The sequence below is a fragment of the Platalea leucorodia genome (genome assembly GCF_965183815.1).
Source record: "Platalea leucorodia genome assembly, chromosome: 4".
Taxonomy (NCBI): domain Eukaryota; kingdom Metazoa; phylum Chordata; class Aves; order Pelecaniformes; family Threskiornithidae; genus Platalea; species Platalea leucorodia.
Window position 1 is genome coordinate 7244091 of NC_138826.1, and position 15836 is coordinate 7259926.

At 43.5% G+C, this 15836-nt stretch overlaps 1 protein-coding gene across 2 annotated transcripts in view; it reads right to left on the minus strand.

The window, feature by feature from the left end:
• GRK5 (G protein-coupled receptor kinase 5) overlaps positions 1 to 15836 on the minus strand; it is a 170295-nt gene that overhangs the window by 88641 nt on the left and 65818 nt on the right. For both annotated transcript variants that reach the window (XM_082310119.1, XM_082310118.1), the window contains exon 2: positions 8979 to 9074. Coding sequence is in view for 1 of the 2 variants with exons in the window: in XM_082310118.1 (XP_082166244.1) it covers positions 8979 to 9074 (96 nt within the window). In the remaining variant the exon portion in view is untranslated. The remainder of the gene's footprint in view (positions 1 to 8978; positions 9075 to 15836) is intronic.

A 15836-nucleotide genomic window follows, 5' to 3' on the forward strand; every position in this document is an offset into this window, starting at 1 on the left:
CCAGAAATGAAGGGCACTAGCAGAATAATGGGCCAGATTTGCACTAAGGCACTTTATCTGGGGTCTCGCCTCAGACATGGATTTACGAGGAGTATGAATACCAACCCTGTTAACTCATAAAATAATTTGCAGTGGCTTACTTTGTATTTAAAACTGAAATATTGTATTTACATCCATTTTATTGTCCATTTGCCCTGTCAGGAAAAAATAACTAAACCAGTGGAACCAAATGCACAGATCAAGGACCTTCACAACAAAGGAAGAAGTACACCTCGTGCCGAAGAAATACACTTTGTGGCAAAGAGTGCTTCAGTAAAAGAAGTACTACAAAGATAGAAATAAAATTGAAAAAAGAAGTACAAGATTGCTTTTATATTTTGCAGATATTCAAAATTGCATATATATATATATATAAATGAATTTTGCTTCACTCAAAATATTTTATGGACTTTGGGGGACTTTCATATAAATAACGACTAACACTTATTTTCTGGTTTTAAGTAAAGAATAGGATGTTTCTTTTTCTCCTGCCCCTCTTCCACCAAAGAAGGGCATGGAAGGGGGAAATAAAAGAAAAAAATGCTGGGTTTCAGGTTTTAACCAGAATAATAACTCCACATTTCTACTGCACACATTTCATTCAAAAAGCCATTTTTTGTTACAAAACGTTTCAGTGAAGGGCTCAGTCTCTTATGTTCATCTACGCTGACCTGCAGCATTCCAGCGTGCCATACCTCTAGCACGACTGCTTCTAGCAAAGCCTAAACCAAAGCCCAGCCACAATCCTAGAGGCCTCTATAACGACTAGCAGAAGCCAAGTCAAAGTAATGCTTCCTCTACCAACTACTCCAAATGAGTTATTTTCCTCGACAAGCATTAACTTAGGTTAACCCCATCCCTCCCTGAAAACCTAAACATATCCCCACACGCGAGGATTTCAGGCTGCTCATCCCATGAGTGCAACTCACAGCATCCCTACGTAGGCCTGGTAGATCTTTTCTCTCTCTTTTCCCTCCCCCCAGTTCCCTCCTTTCATTATAAGAGGGCTCCTGTACAATTTAATTTAAGGGAAACTTTCTCACTGACTCCAGCAGAGCTGAACAGAGTCAACCAAACCAGCGGCTTGCTTTGCCCTGCCAACCTTCTTCTCATCACTACCAGCAGCAAAGTTACAAGTGAGTTCAGCAGGGAGAAGAGTAAGTTTTTATCATAAATGTAGCCCTAGCTCTCATTCCCCATATCCAGCAAATGCTAAATTGGTTTTAAAATAAATTTCCTTAACAACCAAGTACTACTATTTAACAGGACCCATGAGCACTTCTATAGCATTTTACAATTCCAAATCACTGCATAAGTATTAATTAGCCTTAATGACTCATATTACCTAATAAGATAATGAAAAACCCTGCAGCTCACAATATCTACTTCTATTTTCAGTGAGAGGTGAAATGGATCTTTTAAAAGGATATATTTTCTTCTAATTCCTTTTCTGCACATCCCTGTAATAACTTCTGGAAATAATTCAAAGTGTGTCGTGGCATTTTTTTCTTCTTAATTTGTGAAGACTAATTTATTGCACCAAATACAGTCTTTTGCCACAAAATAAAAATACAGAGGTTTAGTGATAATATTTCTTCCTTAGGAGGCTTTCTATTGAATGACGACTGGTGTGGACCCACTGTTCGTTAAGGAGATGTGGATTTGCTGCCTGTTCTTTATGGAGAATAGCAACGTCTGTCTTGGTTTCTTTCTGGGTTGCCACTGCCAAGGTAATACTTAATGGATTAAGTCTTGTGAAATAAATTCTGTAAATAGAATGTGGGCTGAGATCATTTCAACTCATTTCCCCTGCGTCCCCTTCCCGTCCTGGAAGCTGTCAAGTACAAGCAGCCTGCAAGCAGCCTGTTCTCCCAGTGTTAGTCTTGAGTCTCACTAGATGCATAAACCAGCTTGTTTTTCACATACTTTCTGTGATGGCATTAAAAAAAAATTACAAGAAAAAAAACAACCCTTCTCAATTCCACCCATCGCTATAAACTGGATTCAGCTAATCTTGCAAGGGCACCAAACATTGCTGTTTGTCCATCATTAGAGCACTAGAAACCTATGTTTATGATAGAATTATAGTTGAATCTGAAGGATTTTAAAGAAAGGAACTGAACCAACTGTGGGTTTGTAAACAAACAATATGGTTTTGACGTCAGCCATATCATTTCATGCGCTGGAACAGTTTCTATCATGCGGCCAGTTCCTGCCCCTGAAGAGTATCTAATTTAATTTAGAGGTATTCATGATATGGGACAGCACGTCAAATCCAAGAAACTGCAGGGTACTGCTGAAGGCAAGGTCTATGCTGGAAAGGCTGCATAAGCTGTACTTCGAAGGAGCAACAGAAACCTTTTGGCTAAAGGGAGAGAGGGGAAAGTGGTGTCTACTGTAGGAGAAAGAAAAAAAGAAAGTGAGGGGGAAGGGAAGTGTACAGAGCGGGGACTGTCAAGGGGAAGGGCTTTGTTTCTTCTTTAGAAATAAATCTGTTTGAGTGTTTTTTTCTGCATTAATGTTATCCAAAAAAATCTGCAGAACTTTTTCCAGAGCAATAAACCCTATCCGCAGCTTTCGGCAGTTCTTCCAATTTTGCTTTCAGTCCTTCTTGGGTTCCTCTCTCTCTGAGCTCTTTCTGTACTCGCCCCACAGACAACTGCCACGGAGGAGAACTCATCGGGGGAGATTTTCTGTTAGGTACCGCTCCAGCATCAAAGGGACTATCCACACCACAGCATCGCGACTGGCCCTCGAGTCCTGCCACAAGAAGCGTGACCCCAAGGGGCAACACGGAGCCCCGGCGGGAGGAGCCCCGCTCCATCCCCCAAGCACAGGCAGCCTGGGCTGCTGCCAAACACCTGGGTTAGGAGCTGAGACTTGGGTGATGCAAGAACACCAGCAAGATGTCACTTTGCTGTTGCTGATAGTGACTGAAATATATCTTATGCTGCAGTTATCTAAGGGCACCGATGTGGGAAAATTTATTTTCATACAGCGCAGAATTCTGATTGCTGAAAAAAAACCCCATCTGTTGTCAACTGAATTTAAAGTGACTCCCTGTGTGGATAAAAAAAATTATTTGTGAGCCTATGTGTTTATCAGCTTGGGCCTTAAATGATATGAATTTCACTGGAAACATATTTCAATGAACAGCATAACAATGATACAGTATGTTCTCTTTTTTTTTTTACTAGATAGTATTTTCTACTCCACTGATTCCAGTTCCCCAGGTTTGCAGAAAACCTAGTGCCTCCCAGAGGTGTTGTGAAGCTCCGTGCTGGGTACCCAGCTCTGGCTGTATGCACACACATGCCACCGGCATCTTCCCGACACAGCTACCCGTATTCCTACACATTTGGATAGAAAATAGGAGACAATTCCCCTTGCTGTCGTTTCATGCCACGGAATCCTGACTACTTGTTGAAAAACTATTTCCAGTAAAAATGTAAGGTTTTTTCCAAGGAAAGCTGATGCTTTCTACAAAAAAAATATTTCTCAAAAACTCAAACTCTGGTTTTAGCCAAAAACATGAGAACAACCTTAGGTGTAGTGTTCAGACCGATACTATAAGACAATCACAGAAGTTATAACCAGTTGTGCTTAGTTATTTACAGTGGAAGGCAAGCTGCAATTCTTTCCTTTGATCTATTTGTTGGCTTCAGGATTGTATTTCTAAACCTTGCTTTTTAATCACTGTAAACATCAGAGCTGAAGAATTTGGTGGAGAGAAAACTGGCTACTTCTTTGTGGTTTTGATCAGACCGGGCTTTTGATGCCTTCTCTTTCCCAGTTTCAGTGCCTGGGCTTTATGAGTGACACCACCACATAGTCCCAGGCTCTGGGATCCGCAGATGCACTGTGTTTCTCAGCCTACCTCTCCGTTCCCTGAGCAGATACACCCCCGGGCCTGACGCCGTCCCCAGCCGAAGCAGGGCAGGGTACCACACAGACACACGATCCTGCGATGAATATCGATATTCCATGTTGTCACTTGATCTCTCAGAGGCAGCTTCCCTCGCCTGTAAGCCTGGAAACTCACACTTTTCTTTTCCAAGACCCTTCACCCATGCATTTATCCCTGCAGCACTGGTAAATCTCTGAACCCAAGGAACCTGAGAATTCCTGGTGGCAATTCATGAAAGACATCCCAGCACCGTGGAGCCTAGCAGAGGTGCCCAAGCTACCTTTAGACGAGATAACTGGGGTATAGTAGCTGTCTTTCTGCCACAGGATGGAGCTCAGTGCAGGCTGCAAAGCATTTCTAGGAAGCTGGATAAATACTCGAGCATCTCTCTGTCACTACTGTCCAATACTGCTGCTTCTTGATTGCTATCAGTGCCCATGCTGGTGGCTCAAAAAACCTCGTTTAGGTAGGTCTGAACCCTATTGCAGAGCCTGCACCATCAGTATGACTGCAGGTAGATAAATTCCAAAGTGACAGGAAAAAAACTCATGTAGGTGAAGGTCTTGATCATGTCTGAAAAAGTACAATACAAAAAAAAAAGGGGGGGGGGGGGGGGAAGAGCTAGCTTTTGTAAAAAGTGAGCATGTGAACTCCGTGGCTTCAATTTTGTCCCAGTTACTCTGTTCGCCATCTCTACAAAGCGTTTCTCACACAGAAGTGTATTTTTGACGACACTGAAAAGAACCTGCCAGAATTGGAAGCTCAAGCTACTTTTACCTTGGATAAATGGGACACAAATGTCACGTAAGAGGTTAAATGGCACAGGGAGGATTTTTTTCCTCTTTTTAAACCAAGCATGGCAAAATTAGTATTAATGGGGCTGATCTTTCTGACTGTGAAATCTCACTGAATATAAATATTTAACATGAGAAATCATCAGAGTTCTCCTTCGACCTGAGTACAACGCACAACCAGAAACTGCTTTACTGAAGGAGTTAAAGTTTTCTGCAATAATGCAACAAATCACTCTATGCAACAAACAGCAGACACATTCTGTGGCAGTTTCCCCACAAACTTCAATCTATGGGGAAAAAAAGTCTTGATTTATTATATAGCATTTGGACAGTTGCGAAAGAAAATCTGCCAAAGATCAGAATAATCAACTCTTTCACCCAAGCCGTTTTTTTATGGAAGAAAAAAGCACAGAATGGGTCTGAGCAAAATAAATAAAAATTCCACACTTTTAACCAACAGAACCTTTTGCGTCATTCAGAAATATTTACAGACATCTAGAATCTTTTATCATCAAAAAGACACTCTGGCCTTTAAAATTACAACTTTTTCTTATATTTTTGTTTACTGATGGCCTTTAAACTAGTGGGTATCCCTAACTTGTGGCATCTCTTCATACCGTGTTTGTCAAATGTGGGAATTTTTAAAGCTGCGCCTTGCTATTTTTTCCCTTCCCTTGAAACATTTCTCTTTTGCTAAGCTATCATCTGTGAATTTTAAAGATAGCAGAACACCATCGACTAGCAGCATCCATCACAAGAGTCACTAGTGTCTCAAACACCAGTTTTCACCGACTGAAAGGGCTGCTAATGCCAATATTAACCTGGAAAGGGCTAGCTGTTTTAATACAATTAAATACAGCCGGGAAGAGGGCTGCAAATAGAAATATACATTAGCCATTCATAGTATACAAGCATACATATACAAGCCTCTCTCAGAGCCCAGTAAAGGTATTAACGTAGCATCCCTGCTCCACTTGCCTATTTAATTAGCACACAATGAAGGCCACTGAATTTCCCTGCAAAAGGTGTTGCGTACTTTGGACAAAAAAGAAAGGAGAAAAGAAGTTGCTTTGAAGTGCAATCCAAAAAAACAGCTCCTTGGCTAAATGGCACTTTTAATAAAGATGTTTCCAGTGTTTGTTTATTCATCAAAAAAACAGTGTTTCTCTCGGGTGTTTTGATTTTTGTTTCTGTGCACAAGAAGGAGGGGAAAAAAGGGCTTTACTAAGCAAGTCTTTCAGTAAGACACCAGATGATGGATAGTCAAACACAGAGTCTCCTGTAAACATAGAGGGAACCAAAAGGTATGAACTGACTCATAATTGTGTCAACACAGGTCGCAGACCCTTGGTTTATTTCAGCCTTCCTGTTTTTCACAGATTTCTTTTCACACTACACTATTTTTTTTAAGACACAGACTCTTTTCAGTACACCTTAGTGGGGTGCAAAAGCACACACGTTTTTGCACCAAAACGTGGGCACCTACACACACATGTAGGCTGTATTGCCACAAGTACAACAGCAGCATTTTCCATGGCTTACAGCTGCATTAAACTAAGCCATGCCTTTCTTCACAGCAGTCCATGCCCACTCTAAATCAAAAGGTCCATCCCATCCCTGCCTCCAGCTTTTCCACGGAGGCTCTTGGGAAGCATCCAGAAAAGACGAGCACAACAAAACCTCAACAGCCTAGTCCTCCAGTTCAGGCAACCCTCTAGGACTCGGTGTGATTTTTTTTTTTTAACATGTGGCAAAGTGGCAAGACTGTGTCTGACCAAAAGTGCTGGGAGGCTGACACACAGCAAAGAGGCCTGTGATGAGCAGAATCTACCAGTATTTGTCTGGATCTCTTAACACATTGAATTGAGGCTGTAGCCTGTTCCTTGTATAAAGTTGTTCTCTGCTGGTTGCCTATTTCCATAGAGATTGGAGGAAAAAGCCTCTCTGAGGTCTCTATTTCATTATCAAATCCGACTGGCACTGACCAGTGGGCTAAGAAGTTGTTAGGGGAGGGACTGATAGCAGGCACACCGAGCAGTTGGATTCCCTGCAAATCACAGAGCAGTTCAGCTGATGGTTCAAGAAAGATGTTTCAGTACATTCCCTCACAAAATCACCTGCGGAGACACCTTGTCGCCTGAAAGCCTGAGATCCTTTTAAAGGACTTGCAGAAAATAACAAATGAAGATGGGTTAAAGAGTTGTTCTTCCTCAGCAGAGACAATAAAAGACGCAGTTTAAGGCCAGACTGCAATGACCTGTGCTTGTCCCTGGATGTCCATGAGCCACACAGAGCCCAGTGCGATGGATCTGCACGTGCAACAGATCCACCCTCAGCACCTCAGATCAACCACACACGTGCAAGACTTAATGCTATAGAGCCAGAGAGTCTGGTTCATCCAAGATGTGTCAGATCCCCTGTAGGAGCAAGAAGAAGTTTCTAAACAGCAGCTGTTTGCCTGGGATGTTTCAACCTCAGCTAGATCAACTGAAAAACGGTAGAGCCAGCAAGGACAGGTGACCTTACTCAGGCTGAGCAGTGCCTCATTCCTTGTGTAATCACATCCAGCTCAGTGGGAAGGCTACTCAATAAAAATCAGAGTCACAGAACACGGATTTGGACCTTATTTCCCACTGTGTAAAAGTCAGTTGCTAAAATTCCCAGTCTACAGGTAATCTTTGCAGTGGAGCCAAATCCACCAAGAGCATCATAAGGGATCTTGCCCTGTTTCTTCACCTATTTATTCACCAAAAAAATGCAAAACAAATTACATTTTGGACAAAGCTGATACCAATAAAATGCCAGAAACAGCATTTCAGAAACAGAAATCATTGGCAGACTTAATTTTTTTAAGACTACTCATTTTACTCTTCACACCTTTGTGAAGAGCAAGAATTTTATCTGCTGCCGTTTTCCCCTGTAGAAACCAAGGCTGATGGAACAACGGAGAGAATTCCCTATGCAAATCACAATATATTAAGTCAGATTTGCTTCCAGCAGGTTCTGTACCTTCAGAAATTATTCCAGGGTTTGTGTGTCTGTCGAGTGGCCATAAACTGGGAAAACCTATGCTCTTTCTTTTCTCCTGCCTCCCCTCCTTTCTTTACCTCCTTTTAGCTCTACAGCAGAAGATGAGGGAAGGAAAGTTTACTGAAGCAGACTGTGAAAAGAGTTTCAAAACATTCCACATATTTTCTCTGCAAAAACACGCTGTGAATTTTGAATGTACATAGTGCCAGGGCACTGTCACTCAGACCCCAGGAGTTCACCCAAGTTAGACAAATTATGCTGCCCGTTATCTCAGTTGTTACACTTTCTTGCCTTTCATTCATTCATTGCCAGTGGCTGGATTTTATGTCAGTGTAGGGGAGAAAAGAAGCCTCAATTGCTGAAGTTAACCTCTTGTGGTGAGATCAGTAACGCTGCGTTTTCCAGTGGAGAATTCACAAGGAGATAGCTGTTAGCCTTGTTTGCCAAGGCAGCAGTCAAAAGAATGCTGAATTCTGGCAGGTATGAGCAGGAGAAATGCTGTGTTATGATAAATGGCCACTGCAAGCTCCCTTCCACATCTGCAGTGTTTGGCTCACATCAATAAAAAGAAGTAATTTAAAAAAAATTTTTTACACATCCTATAAAAAAACTACATAAAGTAGTGTTCTGGTTTGAATAGAGGATGGTACTGCTGAGCAAACCTGCCTGGCAGAGGGCAGTGGCTGCTGCTTCAAACATCATACCCAGAGTATAATTAATATTAACCGTCAACTACATCAGCAATCTCTCTGCTTTCATCAAGTCTCATTTCCTCCCTGATAAAGAGCTAGTTATTACAAGGGAATGCAGGATGTGATGAGGGGATTAATTTCTGAATGTCCTTTTACAGCCACGTTGGCCCTGGTAGGTACCAAGTCAAAGCCTCTGTCCCATATGCCAGGTATTGTCCAACTGTTAAGTCCCTTTGGCTCCTAGAGCATGCAAAGCAAAGGGCTTGGCCCCTGCCAGCCCCAAGCCCTGCCTTGCCAGTGCGTTATGCCAGTCTCTCCTGCCCAATCCACAGTGCCTTGTGAGGAACCAGAAAATGTTGAGTTTGCACGGCAGCATCGTGGGAGGTATATGCATTGCATGCCCATCTCTAAACTGATTTCATTTAATGATGAGTACCTTTAATGCCGTTCTGCTGAACCAGCTTTGATAGCACGTTTTATTTATGCAATACTTCCAAAGAAGGGAAAAGCTCTTACCTATTGTTCTTCGGAGATCTTCACACTGGCTAATGTGAGGGAATTTCAAGATTTCCTTCCACTTTTTGCTTTTGCCTTTGCGTTTCCCTCCACCCCCTGCAGAGAAAGAAATATCAGGATTAGATTGCTTTGGAGGCATAACCCCATCCAGAGTTTACCAGCCCAGTCACAGTTCTTATGGATATCGTTAATAATTAAAGCTGAGACATTGTGGGTAGATGTACAGATCGAGTCTGAGCTCGTCTAGGCTGACACAGACCAAGGAGGTAGCATCTGGCAGATGACCAGGTTGGTAAAGGTTGGGAGTTCAGATGGACCCATCAGGTCCAGTTCCGATGACAGAGCTGAACTGAGCATCTCCCGCATCATCTCTGACCCAACCGACAGCCATTTTGCACAAGTCAGATAATCTTATAAAATTACAGCTCACATCTTTTCAACCTGGATCTCCCCCTTCTGGTTTTGGGATGTGCCTTGATTCCATCCCAAAAGAAGTGCTGGAAACTGAAGACCAAAATTCAATTCTCGCCATCCATCCCTCACATTACATATACTGCCAACATGGCATTACCGCTGATGTTACACACTCTGGTCACTGCTGCTTCCACAGGAGGAGACCAACGGGAGAAAATTAATGTAATATCCTCATGAAGAGAAAATCTCTTTTTGGTTCTTTTTTCCCCTTCTCACTCTTCCCTGAGATTTCTTGAACTGGACTGTCCTCAAGGTGAATTACCTAGCTGGCTTCCTCCAGCTCTGGCTGAATGAGGCCCAAGACCTCAATGAGGCCAGTGAGGCCTTTCCATGCCGACGAATCTCCCGCATCCGTGTCCCTTCATAAATACCCTGCTGCAGGCATCACTGGCACCTCTAGGTGCCACACCTGAGCTTGCAAGGCAGATGCCTTCTGCAGTGGACTCCGACCAGTCCTACCAGTAATGGTAGCGTTTCCAGCATACCTCACTTTGCTCCTTGCTGGCCTCACTAGACGACACAGTGCCTACGGGGTTAGCCTCCTTCAGCCCAAGCAAGTCTAATGCAGGCTGACATGCCGTGCGTGCTCTCCCCCAGTGTCTGCTAGATGGGCACTCAGAGCTAAAGCAGCTCAGCCTAAGAGGACATTTTTATATTTTTCTGGGTTTTTTTCACTATCGTTAGGCACTTTTTTACTCCAGCCCTCCCCTGGGTTTTTCTTTTATGCCTCCACATTTTTTATGCTGCCACATCAGCATTACTGCAGAGGGCAGGAGGTGTGGTGTGGTGTGGTGTGCTGGGGGTTTCATTCCCAGCTCATTTGTGTGCCTGTCCTGCTCGGATCCTGCACAGCCACTAGAGAAAGAGTATCCCTCCAGCCGTAAAAGCCCAGATGCAGACTGAGATTCTCCCAGTCACTGTATTTACTGCAATTCAGTCCCAGCACACAGAATCTGATTCACTTGAGTCTATTTTACATGCGCTGGCACGTCGAATGACTAATTCAGAGCTGAATTAATTCTGTAGAGGGGCTGGTAGAGTCACAACTGCAGATTGAGGGTGTGTTGGGTACTACATGATATTGCAGGCTAAATTAGGAGAGCATTGACTCAAAAGGTAGCAGACCATCACAGAGAAAACATCAGCCTTGGAAAAAATTGCAAAGTATTGCTCTCTGTGGGGCATTTCTGATTCTTCTGCATCTCACCTCCTTCTGCATCATTCCTTTGCTTCTGGTGACCAATGGTTTTGTTATTGCAGAGCTTGCCTTGAATTATTTTAAACTCCTTATTGACAGGAATTTATTGTATGTCTACGTTATGCAATATATAGCAGAGATATCTGCACTAGCCATAAAGGAACCAGCTTGTTTAGACTATCAGGAGTACAGCTGTGCTACCCTTTCCAGGAATTAGTCTCCGGCAAAGCACAGAGAGCTGCGACTGCCTCCACGCTACGCAGTATTACACAACACAGATGGACCCTTTGGGTCTGTAATGAACTCTGCTTCGGCCTCCCCTCTTCAGTGCATCCCAAGCACTGCTGCTAAAGTCATTTCCTCTCCCATCTCTCCAGCCACAGTATCAGAGAAGCTGTCTTGCTCTCCTCTTGCAGCATGCAACCCTTGGTCTTCCAGGCTGAAGGTCTTAGGAATGCTACAAGGCTCTGAGAAGCATTTTGTGGGCTGGGGTGGGCACTGTGATGTTCACCAGCTTTCCTGGAGCGCATGGCTCTGTTCTGGTTGCCAGCGACTGCAGGGGTTGGATTCAGCAACCCGAAGGGTCCTCCATTGGCTTCTGTCTCCCTGAAAGCTCACTCCTGCAACCCTGCACAGCTGCTCCTGCCTGCCAGGCTGCCACCTCCACTCGCCCCTCTTCTCCTTCTCTGCCCGGGGCCCTCCTGCACACTCCTTGGTGCTCCTGCCCTTATGTCTCATCACACTGCACTTACTTACACTTCTCTGCCCCCTCCCTTCGCACGCTCCTCTGAGGAAAGATCCTCCAGGAATTCCCACTTCCTTCTCTTCACCAGTCATTCTCTTTGGCTGCATTTTCTTCCCTGATTGCTTCATGTTTTTCCTCACACTCATTCATCTTGTAAACTTTGAGTTCTACGCCTTGATGCCAAACCTCCATGGGAATTAAATGAATTAAGTATATATTTATTAGCCCTGGGGGAGTGATGGGAAGGAAGGGGAGGGCAAGGAGGGAGGGAAACAGCTGGGCTGGTGTCAGAACAGAATGATCCCCCTTTGACTGCCACAGGTTTTGAATCTGGATTTCTGGATCCCTTCTTCAGGCTGCCAGTTCCCAGAGCAGCTTATCCCACCTCCACGTACAAACACGTGCCTCTCGCTTCTGCCTGCTGCCTCTCCCACTGCAGAGACCCAGTCTGCTCTTACCAAGGAACAGACAGAGGGGTGCTGTAAGGGGGCAGGCAGGAGCTCTCTGCTCAGGGTATGAGCAGGGATTGGAGGCAGCACAAGGGGGATGCGGCTGCTTGGGCAGCAGTGCCTGCTGGAACAGGATTTCCAGTCATTTCTGGACACAGGAGGCAGTGGGAGTAAGCCAGACGAAAGCATCCTTTAGGCTGCATCTGCTCAACACTGGTACATCTTCATCCATTGAAGGTCTACCCTCTAGACCAAAGCACTGGTGATTTCAGAGCACACCTGCTTCCCCAGCCACCTTTACAAAAGTCCTCACAAAATGGTTGCATCTTTAGCAGCATCAAGCTGTGCAGAGCATTGTGAAATAGCCCTTTGCTCTAAATGACAGCTCTGAGATCCGTGCAGAGACGAAATGATTCTGCTAAGCTGGGCCAGAATGTTTTTAAAATCCATTCGATGTAAAATATATATTGATATATTTACATTGGATGATGTATTTCCGACATTAAATTTCCATCAAAACTGGAGAAGGGCTCCGCGGTCCCCTGTTACAACCGTGATCGATACAGCCAGCATGTTCTCTTCTCTTTTGTGGCCATCCTCCAAAAATAAGCAGCCTTGCCTGATGAATCATTTGCTCCTAGCTGAGCGTGAAGTAGCGTTACTGTTTTGCCTGTGACGTCTTTATGTTAAAGATTCTGATCAACCGCTTTAATCGACCTGACCTTTCTGCTCTCAGCTTTTCTTGTGGAGCCAGCAGTGTTTGCTGGCTCGAAATGTTAATTCCAGGGGGTTTGAAGGACATAATGCAGTGAGACAGCTGAGACAGAGTAAATTGTCTAGCAGAGTTAAAAGCTAAAAGGGGAGGTTTCTCTGAATAGGTCAGTAATTGTGCAGGTTGCAAAGGGAAGCTTTTCACACATTGCCTTGATTGCTTGCCTTTGCACTGTCTGTTCTGGGCAGGAGGATTTGCAGTCTTCAAGGCAGCTTCTCAGGGCAAGACTTGACAGATGTGCCATGTTTTAGCTGTGAGTTCCATCATGTGGTGTTGGAGGGGCTGACTGCTTTAAAATCTTGGTTTGCTGATGATGACAAAAGGTGAGCTCCCAGCAACGGCATGAAATCTCAGCTCTGCTCCCTTGCATGCACTTAACAACTGAGCATTTGCAAACCCAAGGACTGAAGCTAATTCTCTGACATGTCAACCAGTCCTACAGGAAACAAAAGCATTTGCTCTACATCCTACCTACTGAAAAATACATGGCATTTTTCATATCATCTTGTGATGCTGGATGGCAAATCTAGCTCTGATCTCTGCGTGCAAGGAGAGAGACATAACCAGGGGCACACATGTAAAACATTTGCGAGCAGGAGTACTCTTAGCCTAAGGTGCCTACTTTTTTTGCCTCTGTTATTCAGGATATACTTACTCTTTCAACACCTAGAGGAGGTAGGAAAGTACCCACATATTGTTAAGGGAGTGAAATATTAAGTAGCTTGTCCAAAACGACATGAGAAATCAGAGACAGAGCAAAGAGCTGAAGCCAAGGCCTTGAGCCCATTAATTCTGCTAAGGACAGGATCAAGCCATACTCGTGCTCAGCTGATTAAAGATATTTCATAACACAGAGTTAAACATAATGATGGGTGAATTCATTCCAGCATAAGGCCTGTAGCATATTCCATTCGTGCCTCATGCCACCACGCAAGGTGGCTTTTAAGCATGGCTAAACTGGCTTCATACTTTTGCTCTGTTCTTGCCCAAGTTCATAAGCCTGCATCACACCCCATGCTGCCAGGCCTAGCTAACACAAGATGGCCAAACATTTCATTGCCTTCAACTCTATTATCTGCAGTGTAGTTAATCCACAATTTAAGGTAAACTATCCACAGATCACTGAAGGACGACTACAGTTTGTGTCTTCCATTTCGCAAGAGTAGCTAGGCTCTCATCCAAGTCCTTCCCAACAAGAGTACAGAGCTCTGTATGCTCTGATTGCAAGGCCTTGATTACACAGCACGTGAAAGCAGTGAAACAAACTCCAAAAAATATTAAAAGTCCAAAAATCATGGTTAGTGTCCTATTTCCACTCAAAAGAAGTTTACATTTCTTCTCCTTTTCCTCTTGCCAGCCTTCCTTTACTCACTCTCTCCCATCGAAGTGTATGCAGCTATACGGTATATATGGAATTGCCATACTAGATTAAACAACTGATCTGTCTAGTACAGGACAGACCACAGGCAGAGGAAGATCTTAGAAAGCTGTTTCTGAAGTATTTGGAAAGCAGGAGCTTTCTTCCATACCCTATTAATTAGATATGGCTAACAAAACATGAAGGTATATTGCTTCCAAAAATTTCTTCTTTTTTAGAATCTATGCTCCTTAAATTCAGGGTGTTCTTATGCTCCTGGTAAATGCCCTGGACTGTTGAATGCCCTTTTGCCTCATGTGGGTGTGAGTCCCAAAGATTAATTGTGTATTTGTGAAGGAAAAGAATACCTATTTTAAACTGCTTATTTTCCTGGAGTGTCTCTTCCTAATGAGACAGCATGAATAAAATTTATCAGCCCATCATTTTCCCTGAAGAATTTTCCATATCTAACACATCTAGCCTCTAAGGCAAACAGTTCCACCCTTCTCAGACTTCCTTCACGTGGAAGTTCACCCAGGTTCACCATTCTTCCTTCATATTAGTCCCACCTACGCTCAGCTTTATTAGCAAATAAAAATGGTTTGTTTTCAAAGAATGAAAGACACTGCTTGCTTTCTGCCCTTCATATCTGGGAAAGCAGAAAAAAAAACAGGAACCCTGTTTTATCCTTACAAAATCTTAGATGATACTCCTGACTAACCAGTGCTTAAAACAAGCACTTACGAGACCATTAGGAACCTCTTTATGAATCCCCTTCTACGTCACCCCAAGGAAAGGAAGAGTACGAGGGCTGGATTTTCAAAAGCAGGTAGGTGTCCACCATCTACTGGGATGCAATGCCTCTGCCAACCAGTCTTTAGAGGCTCTCGTTTATAAGATACAACAAAAAGTCCACAACATGCCCTCGAAAGAGAATCACGTTACATCGCTCCTCTTTATCTCCTGCAGCCTTTTTTGATGAACGTGACTCTCTGAATAGTCACAGACCGTGATAACGGTTTTGTGCCCATCTTCCCTGCTGTCACGGCATGTTTGCACATAAATTATCTGCATGTTGCTATAAATACATAAGCCTGACAACTGCTGTGCAAAACATCCCATTGCTTTTTGGAAATGAACAGCAGATGTATTTCATGTTTAAGCCTTCAGAACCACAGAGATGGGAATTTCATAACCAAAAATGCAAGCTTCTCCCCAGCAGTCAGGCTGGCTTTGCAATCTGGTTACCAGAGGACCAGAGGGCAAAACATTTTGTACACAACTGGCATCTAAAGTCCTATTAACGTTGGCTTACAGAAGTCACTGTTCATAAACAAATATTTATTGTAGGAATATCTACCTAGTATTTAAATAAGAGGTCAAGTAGTACTGTAAATACTGATGAGTGACTGAAACATGACTTTAATAACACATTTTATATGTTAATAATAATGCATATGTTCATAATATGCTTTAATAACATCCACTGCCCTGAAGGGACAGAGGAAGCTAAGGGATTAGTCTTTGAAGACTGATGCTCAGAGCTTGACTATCATGTGTCACGGCCATTTTGGTACTACTCTAGGAATATAAAGAAGTCTTTACATAAGCTCCCTTATGTAATGCCTAGTCAGAGCACATTGAAAGGATCTTAACTAACCGGAAAAAACACGCCTTTAATTTTTTCTGTTGCTCTGGAGTGGGCATCCCAAATTGTGGCACTCTCCATACAAGTCTCCCTACATCCTCCACTGGGTATTTTTAATGCACATTTGAGATTATTTCAACAAGTTGTCTTCGGGCTTTTTGCGCCAGTTCACATATGCTGGGTGTACGTTCCGCTGCTACGCATGTTAACAGGGA